This window comes from Chiloscyllium plagiosum, unplaced genomic scaffold (assembly GCF_004010195.1).
Source record: "Chiloscyllium plagiosum isolate BGI_BamShark_2017 unplaced genomic scaffold, ASM401019v2 scaf_11777, whole genome shotgun sequence".
NCBI classification, from domain to species: Eukaryota; Metazoa; Chordata; class Chondrichthyes; order Orectolobiformes; family Hemiscylliidae; genus Chiloscyllium; species Chiloscyllium plagiosum.
The window spans coordinates 8,459-18,140 of NW_025212199.1; the positions used below are offsets into that span (position 1 = coordinate 8,459).

General features: G+C 48.1%; 1 protein-coding gene across 1 annotated transcript in view; it reads right to left on the reverse strand.

Moving 5' to 3' along the window:
• Nucleotides 1–9,682, reverse strand: part of LOC122547333 (mitogen-activated protein kinase kinase kinase kinase 2-like) — a 24,154-nt gene that overhangs the window by 7,528 nt on the left and 6,944 nt on the right. The window contains exons 4-6 of the mRNA XM_043685976.1: nucleotides 8,705–8,763; nucleotides 8,004–8,107; nucleotides 6,947–7,169 (exon numbers count right to left, since the gene is read on the reverse strand). Of these exons, the coding sequence (XP_043541911.1) occupies nucleotides 6,947–7,169; nucleotides 8,004–8,107; nucleotides 8,705–8,763 (386 nt within the window). The remainder of the gene's footprint in view (nucleotides 1–6,946; nucleotides 7,170–8,003; nucleotides 8,108–8,704; nucleotides 8,764–9,682) is intronic.

The following is a 9,682-nucleotide window of genomic DNA, read 5'->3' on the forward strand; positions in this document are numbered from 1 at the left end:
CAGGAGGGTTTCCTTACTCAGTATGTAGACAGGCCAATGAGGTTAGAGGCCATTTTGGATTTGGTGCTCGGCAACGAGCCAGGACAGGTGTCAGACCTCGTGGTGGGAGAACACTTTGGTGAAAGTGATCACAACTGCCTCACATTTAGCATAGCCTTGGAGAGGGAAAGGAGCAGTTACCGAGGGAAGATATTTAAGCTGGGAAAAGGAAATTATGAAGCTATCAGACAGGAGTTGGGAAGTACAGACTGGGAGCAATTGTTCCACAGAGAGGGCACAGCAGACGTGTGGAGACTATTTAAGGAGCAGTTGTTGCGAGTGATGCACAAATTTGTTCCTCTGAGACAGGTAAGAAGGGGTAAGAATAAGGAACCTTGGATGTCGAGAACAGAGGGGCTTCTCATCAAAAGGAAGAAGGCAGCTTACGTAAGGTGGAGGAAGCAAGAATCTAGCACAGCTTTCTAGCACAGCTTTAGAGGATTACAGGCTTGCTAGAAAGGAGCTCAGAAATGGACTGTGGAGAGTGAAGAGGGAGCATGAAAAAGGCTTAGCAAGAAGGATTAGGGAGAACCTAAAGGCATTTTACTCATACATGAGGAATAAGAGAATGATCAGGGAGAGGGTAGGGCTGATCAGCGATAGCATTGGGAACTTGTGTATGGAGTCTGAGCAGATAGGGGAAGCCCTCAATGAGTTTTTTGCTTCGGTTTTCACTAAGGAAAGGGACCTTGTTGTGAATGAGAACTTTGAGGAGCTGGGATACAGTCTTGACCAGATCGAGATTGATGAAGATGATGTGCTGGAAATTTTGGAAAACATTAAGATTGATAAGTCCCCAGGGCCAGACCAGATTTATCCCGGGCTGCTCCGGGAAACGAAAAAGGAGGTTGCTAAGCCGCTGACGAGGATATTTGCTTCCTTACTCTCCACAGGAAGGAGGTGAATGTTGTTCCTCTTTTCAAGAATTGGAATAGGGAAATCCCTGGGAAAAACAATGACTGCAGATGCTGGAAACCAGAGTCTAGATTAGAGTGGTGCTGGAAAAGCACAGCAGGTCAGGCAGCATCCGACGAGCTGGAAGATCCTGATGAAGGGCTTTTGCCCGAAACGTCGATTTTCCTGCTCCTCGGATGCTGCCTGACCTGCTGTGCTTTTCCAACACCACTCTAATCTAGACCCTAATAGGGAAATCCCTGGCAATTACAGACCAGTCAGTCTTACGTCTGTGGTCAGCAAGGTTTTGGAAAGAATTCTGAGGGATAGAGTTTATGACTATTTGGAAAAGCATAGTGTGATTAAAGGCAGTCAGCATGGCTTTGTGAGGAACAGAGGGATCTTGGTGTTCAAATACATAGATCCCTTGAAGTTGCCACCCAAGTAGATTGGGTTGTTGAGAAAGCATATGGTGTTTTGGCTTTCATTAACAGGGGGATGGAGTTTAAGAGCCGTGAGGTTTTGCTGCAGCTCTACAAGTCCCTGGTGAGACCACACTTGGAATATTGTGTCCAGTTCTGGTCGCCCTATTATAGGAAAGATACAGAGGCTTTGGAGAGGGTGCAAAGAAGGTTTACCAGGATGCTGCCTGGATTGGAAGGCTTGTCTTATGACGAAAGGTTGAATAAGCTCAGACTTTTCTCTCTGGAGAGAAGGAGGTAGAGAGGAGACCTGATCGAGGTATACAAGATAATGAGAGGCATGGATAGAGTCAGTAGCCAGAGACTTTTTCCCCAGGGCAGGATTGACTGGTACGAGGAGTCATAGTTTGAAGATATTAGGAGGAAGGTATAAAGGAGACGTCAGAGGTAGGTTCTTTACGCAGAGAGTTGTGAATGCATGGAATGCGGTGCCAGCTGAGATGGTGGAAGCGAAGTCATTGGGGACATTTAAGCGACTGCTGGACATGCACATGGATAGCAGTGAGTTGAGGGGTGTGTAGGTTATTTTATTTTACATTAGGATTAATCCTTGGTACAACATCGTGAGCCGAAGGGCCTGTTCTGTGCTGTAATTTCTATGTTCTGTGTTCTATATTCTCAATCCTTTATCTTCAATTTCCTCCAGCTGTCACCTGCTGGCCCTGTGATATCAGTAAAGCTGGAGCTGGGTTGATTTTGTCCGTAATGTGACACCCTGACATTCTTTGGTAATACCCTCTGACATTGAATATGGTGACAGTCAGAAAGGCCAGGCCTTGATGAGAGCCCAGCAGGATGCTCATACATCAGGAAGGCCCATGGCAGTAAAGCAAATAAACTAAAGATGGATTCATCTTGTCATGGACAATGCGTTGGACGGATTGAGAGAAGCACAGAGGCTTTCTGTTCAAAGCCCTAAATGCAGCAGCGTACAGCTTGGAGGGTCCTACTCCCTCAGCAAGGTGATGGGAAGTGATGGAAGGTATAGCTGACAATTCCATCAAGTAGCACTTACTCAGCAACACCCTGCTCACTGATACAGGGAGCTTGCAACTCCTGGCCTCATTTCAGCTTTGGTCCAAACACAAACAAAAGAGCTGAATTTGCGATGGGAAGTGAGGGTGACTGTAAATAATGATGATTTATCATGATCGAGAGTGAGAACCAGAATTCAGGAAACCAGGGTGTGGAAGCAGCTTGGGTAGATAGAGATAAAGGCCAGAAATCAATCGGAGGAGAGAGGTATAGGCCGGCTGAAGGTAACCATACCGTCGGGTGGAGAAATACTGAGATTGTGTCAGAAAGACACGATGATGACCATGGGAAAACTCAATCTACATATCAACTGAAAAAGTCCGATTGGAAAAAATTGTCGAGATGGATGTTGTCAAAATGTTTCCAGAGCAGTTTGTTGAAACATTGTGTTCTGGAGCTGACTAGACAGCGGGTTATACTCGGTCACATTCATTACTGATGGCACAACGAGAGTGCCCCTACATTGCAGTGGCCTTAATAAGATTAAATTCTACATCCAGTTGGAGAGAGACAGGAGTGGGTCCCTGACTATCTTCACAAACTTAAATAAGGGGAATTAGTGGAGCATGAAAGCATAAAGTTAATTGGCAAACTGGATTAAAACCTAGGTCATGATAGATACGGTAACAGATATTTAAAGAAATATTTCAGAATACACAGAATAAATAGGTTCCAAAAAGTAAGAACATTTCCAAGGAACAACCCAGCAGCCATGATTTATTAGAAAGATAGATGAAAATATCAAACTTAAAACAAAAAAAGTGCAATCGTGCAAAGACAGATAACAGGTGAGAAGGTTGGACAGAGGAGAAAAAGCAGCAAAGAATGACTGAAACATAATCAGGGAGGGAAAATCGCGTTTGAGCATGAGCTAGCTCAAATTATACAAACAGATAGGAGAAAGTGAGGCCTGCAGATGCTGGAGATTAGAGTGGTGCTGGAAAAGCACAGCAGGTCAGACAGCATCCGAGGAGCAGGAGAGTCGATGTTTCAGGCATACACTGTTCATCAGTTTCCTGATGAAAGGCTTATACAAATAGATCAGATTACTTAGTGTGGAAACAGGCCCTTCGGCCCAACAAGTCCACACTGACCCTCTGAAGAGCAACCCACCCAGACCCATACCCCTACATTTACCCCTGCACCTAACACTATGGGCAATTTAGCATGGCCAATTCACCTGACCTGCACATCTTTGGACTGTGGGAGGAAACCGGAGCACCCGGAGGAAACCCACGCAGACACGGGGAGAATGTGCAAACTCCACACAGTCAGTCGCCTGAGGCAGGAATTGAACCCAGGTCCCTGGCGCTGTGAGGCAGCAGTGCTAAGCACTGTGTCACTGTGCCACCGTGCCACCCATAAATAGATAGTCAGAGTTTCTACAGGTAAGGGAAGTTAACAAATAGTTAACAATAGTCTGATAGGAAACGAGCATGGGAAATTGTAATGGTAATTAGAGAGATTCCAGGTGAACTGAAGAAGTATTTTCCGTTAGCCATGTGAAACGCAAGGGATGGGGATGGGGTCAGTGGAGTGGGAGCAGGTCTGGGTGGGATGATTTTCAGATGGTCGATGTGGATTCGATGGGCTGAATGGTCTGCTTCCACACTGTAGGAATTCTATGATAGTCTTCACTGTAGAGGGAGCAAATAATATCCCAGAAGCAGCTGTAACAGGAAATGTAGGGGAGGAGTTTGGAGTTCTCAAAAAGGGTGACTGGACTGGAAACATTGACTCTGCTTTCTCTCCATCAATATTACCAGACCTGCTGAGTTTCTCCAGCAGTTTTTATTTAGATTTCAGATTTCCAGCATCTGCAGTTCAATGTTTCATGTAAATGTAAGGGAGGAAGGAGGTCAGGAAAATCAAGTGGTACTTGAGTACATTGTTGGAGTTGTAGGTTACAGGCAATGGGTCCTGAAGGTTTTCATCCTGGGGTCTTAAATAGAGTGGCTGGTGGGTTAGTAGATGTGGTTCTTTTAATTTTCTAAAACTCCCTAGATGCAGGGAAAGTCCCATTAACTTGGAAAGCAGCAACTGTGACTCCTTCATTCAGAAAGGGACAGAGCTAGCAAACCAGAAACTACACTGCAGGTAGCTTCACAACTGTCGTACAGAAAATGAGAGAAGCTGTGATTAAAACGTTAAGGTGGGACACCTTAAAACGTTAAAGGTAATCAGACAAAGTCAACATGGTTTTGTGAAGAGGATGCCATGTTTATTCACTGTCTTGGAGTTCTTTGATGAAGTACCATGATCAGTGGATAAAGGGGAGCCAGTGAATGTCCTATACTTAGTTTTCCAGAGACATTTGATGAAGTGCTATAAAGGTTATTGTGAAAATAAAATGCCCATGTTTCAGGGGTAGCATATTGATGAGGATAATAGATTGCTGGCGAACAGAAAGTAGAGAATGGCTCCATTTCTGGATAGCAGGTTGGAACAAGCGACACAGCAGTATTTATAATTCAGTGAAATAATTTGGATGAAGGAAGGGGAGGTAGAGTTGCCAAATTTGTTGATGACTCAAAGATAGGAAAAGTAAGTTAAGAAGACAACAGTTATAGGTAGTTTAAGTGGACAAGAATCTATTAAATAGAATACAGTGTGGGAAAACATGAAATTGTCCATTTTGACAGGATAAATCAATACCGTCATGATCATTAGTAAAATGATGTGGAGCTGTTGGTGTTGGATTGGGATGGACTAAGATAAAAATCACACAACACCAGGTTATAGTCCCAACAGGTTTATTTGGAAGCACTAGCTTTCAGAGCATTGCCCCTTCATCAGGTAGCTAGTGGGTCAGGATCATAGGGCACAGAATTTATAGTAAAAGATGAAAGTGTCATACAACTGATGTGATGTGCTAAACAAACCTGGATTGTTGTTAAGTCTTTAATCACCTTGAATGGGAATGCAGGTTTGGATTCACTAGTATGTAAATCCCAGAACTTCTTTCAAGTCAAATTCCCGAGATAACTCAAAGTTTTATTAAAAAAAGGTGACATCTCAGCTAAGACAGTGCATTGAATGTGTGAGGTTAGAATCGACTAAGCATAAGAGAGGACTGCAGATCAGAGTCTAGATAAGAGTGATGCTGGAAAAATACAGCATCCGAGAAACAGGAAAATCGACATTTCAGGCAAAAGTCCTTCATCAGGAAGGAGGAGAGAGGTTAGAGATGGAAATGTGTTGCTGGAAAAGCGCAGCAGGTCAGGCAGCATCTAGGGAACAGGAGAATCGACGTTCCGGGCATTAGCCCTTCTCCAGGAATGAGGAAAGTTTGTCCAGCAGGCTAAGATAAAAGGTAGGGAGGAGGGACTTGGGGGAGGGGCGTTCGGAAATGTGATAGGTGGAAAGAGGTCAAGGTGAGTGTGATAGGTCAGACTGGGGTGGGGGCGGAGAGGTCGGGAAGAAGATTGCAGGTTAGGAAGGTGGTGCTGAATTCTTCAGGAATGAGGAACGTGTTCCTGAAGAAGGGCTAATGCCCGAAACGTTGATTCTCCTGTTCCCTGGATGCTGCCTGACCTGTTCCAGCAACACATTTCCATCTCTGATCTCCAGGCATCTGCAGACCTCACTTTCTCCTCAGGAGTGAGGTTAGAGTCTGTCTGGTTTCCAACCTCGAGTCAGATTAGTTCTATTTACAAAATGGAATTTATAAAATGTCACATGGACTGACTGCCTGCCAATTGTGTAACAATCACCAGACACGGACCGTCGGCCTCGGACCGTCGGGTGACCAAACTCCAAGGCCAACTTCGGGACAGGCAGCAACACCGAGTGGCCGAGCAGAGGCTGATAGCCAAGATCGGTATCCATGGGTATGGCCTCAAGCGGGACATTGGGTTCATCTCACACAGCACTGCACACACACACACACCCACACACACACCCACACACAAGTCGACCCACACACACACCCACACACACACACAAGTTGGATAAATAATTCAGCCTCCCGCGTCCAGGCTGCCATGAGACCGCGCACTGCAGCTCCATTGACTCATCGGGGGATTCGGGAGAGTTGAGGGAGATCAGACCGTTGGGCACTGGAGAGCGGACTGTGTCAGGGAACAACACTGACTGCTCACAGGCCAGCACAGGCCAGCACAGACCAACACAGGCCAGCACAGGCCAACACAGGCCAGCACAGACCAACACAGGCCAGCACAGGCCAGCACAGGCCAGCACAGACACACTGCTCCCACACACACAGAGGGAGCTTTACTCTGTATCTAACCCCGCGCTGTCCCTGTCCCTGGGATGGGGTGGAAGAGTGTAGAGGTAACCCCCTCCGGCCCCTATACCCCCTCCCTATCTCTGTCACCCCCTCCCTATCTCTGTAAGCCCCTCCAGCCCGCTCCCTGTGACCCCTCCATCTGTTTGACGGGGGTCTGTCCTGGTATTTCCTGTCGCGGTTCCCTGACAGACGTTGACACCGTCCTGTCGTGTGCAGGACCGGCGGGAGGGTCACCGTCAGTGTGTACGGCGCCAACCCCCGGCTGCTTTTGGGTGTTTCCTGGTGCCCATACCTGGCCGTGCCTCCGGGCCGAGTGATCCCGTGGCGTTGAGCTGAATGGTGTCAAACTGCAGCACCTGGTCGGGCTGGGTGGGAGCACAGACGCCCAGACACACTTGTGGGTACTCCTCACCCGGGAAGACCAGTAGCTCGAAGATTTGCAGAGGGTTCGGGAGCGTGAGGCTGACTTGCTGGATGAAGGATCGAGAGAAAAAGGAAAGGAAACAGGAGTCAGCCCACTGGCTCCCACCGAGGACAGGGAGATGGCTCGCTGAAGCCTGGTCTCAGGAGAAACTCAACAATAACAACTTCCTAACAGCAACGCCAATTTCTATTTCAGTTTGGAAACTCCTGTCTTGTTGGACAAAGCCTTAACGAAAGCTCCGATCAGGCACTGGGGGAGGGGAAAGAGCAGGAGTGGGTCATTACAGTTCCTGCAGCCCCTTCCAGCAGTGCCCACTCCCTCAGCACTGACCCTCCGACAGTGGGGCACTCCCTCAGCACTGACCCTCCGACAGTGCCCGCTCCCTCAGCACTGTCCCTCTGACAGTGGGGCACTCCCTCAGCACTGACCCTCCGACAGTGCCCGCTCCCTCAGCACTGTCCCTCCGACAGTGGGGCACTCCCTCAGCACTGACCCTCCGACAGTGCCCATTCCCTCAGCGCTGACATTAAGAATGACAGCCTGGAATAAGGAGCAGGTAGATATATTGATGTGATGACAATGATGAGAACATGATGGGGGAAGGCTGGTACAGCCGTAAAAAAGCACTGGGGAGTGTGACCTTCCTCTGTGCTGTAAATTGTGCAATCCCTCTTGGGGAAATTGGCCTGGTCTTGGCCCCAGAGTGTCCACACCCAGTTGGCTGGCCTGATATTCGCCCATCGGGGCTTTGCAGCACAGAGTGTTCCAGCCGTCCCAACATGCTGTGAGCCATCTGTAAATAATCCCAACACTGGTACAGGTCTCCCCCTCCAGCCTCTCTCCGAACCCAGTGAAGAATGAGCAAGGACATGCGTGTTACCTTGTGCATCATGAACTTCTGTAGGGGCTCGTACCACTGGAGAAGGACGATGACATTGTCCAAGGCTGCACTCAGGAACGTAGATGTCGTGTGGGGGTTTCTCACTGCAAACAGACACAAGGAAACCACAGCATTGCTTCCACATTCACAACAGACAGCCCGGAGCATGGCCAAGTCAAGTGGTTCAGAGAGGTTTATATACAGAATAACAGATAGCCGGTTGGAATCTCATCCAGGGGTTTGGTGAGGGTTTATATACAGAATAACAGATACCCGGGAGGGAGTTATAGACTGGAATCTAATCGATGGGTTTGGGGTGGTTTACATACAGAATAACAGATACCCCGGGCGGGAGTTACAGACTGGAATCTAATCGAGGGGTTCGGGGTGGTTTATATACAGAATAACAGATACCCAGGAGGGAGTTACAGACTGGAATGTTATCGAGGGGTTCGGGGTGGTTTATATACAGAATAACAAATACACCGGGAGGGAGTTACAGACTGGAATCTAATCGAGGGGTTCTCTCTGGATATTAGCAAGATGCTGGGACAGTGTGAATGAAGCATTGTTGCTCAACATTTCAGTATGTTACAGTCTCACACACACTGACACGCACACTCACACGCTGACAGGAAGAGACACGCACACAGGCACACCCACTGACCCTGGGGGCAGGGTGTCTCTGTCCAGTTCCTCACCTACACAGCACTTGCGACAGCCTTTGGTGTCTGGGATCCTCAAGGATGGGGCGAATTTCCTGCAAGAGGAACAGGAGAGTCAGTCATTCCTGCTGCCGGGAGAAGGGTGATCAGGGAGGAGACGGGCCGCATGAGCTGTTTCCCAGGAGGCTGTGGGGGGATGGTGGGAGAGAGATATCCGGGAAATGGATGAGGACTGTGTGCAGTAGGATTGATGGAGTGGAGAGGTCAGTGTTTCCCTGAAGTGTCACGGGTCAGATCCATCTTGATGGGCCGAAGGGTCATCTTCTGGCCTGTTCTTTGTTCTGCTTCAGAGTGTGTGCAGGAGGTAAGGTCCATCAGCAGTGACCCACTATCGTGACCTGGATAGGTGGCGGAGTCCGGGTATGAATGTGGACAGAAGCTGCAGGTTATTAATTTCCTGTTTAATAACTCCTAGTGGGATTTACATTTCTTTCGCAGAGATGTGGGGGTCACTGGAGCAGCATTATATTACCCAGCCAGAACTGGAACTGAACTCATTCAGCCATTTCAGATGGCTTCGGGGTCTGGAGGCCAGACCAGGTAAGAATCCCCTTCCTGAAGGACAGGAGTGGCCCAGATAGGTGTTTACAGCACCTGACAATAGTTTAATAGTCTCCATCAGCAAGATGAGCCTCCAATTCTAATTTACATTAAGAGTTCATTTAAATTCCTGAGTTGCCATGATGAGATTTGAACCATTGACCTTAAAGAATTGGCTCTGTTCCTCCAAGTTACTGGCCCGGTGATGTTAACGCCATTCCCCAGCCTAGCCCATGTCTGAATAGATTGAAGGTCCCCAGGTTTCCACCGCAGTCTGAGGCTGATCACTGGATGAGAAGGAAGGACAAGACTAGAATCTGAGAGGTGGGTCAGGGAGAGAGAGAAAAGGGAATGGGAGAGACATGGGGGTGGGAGGGAGGGAGAGAGAGGGGGAGGGACTTGGAGGAAAGGGAG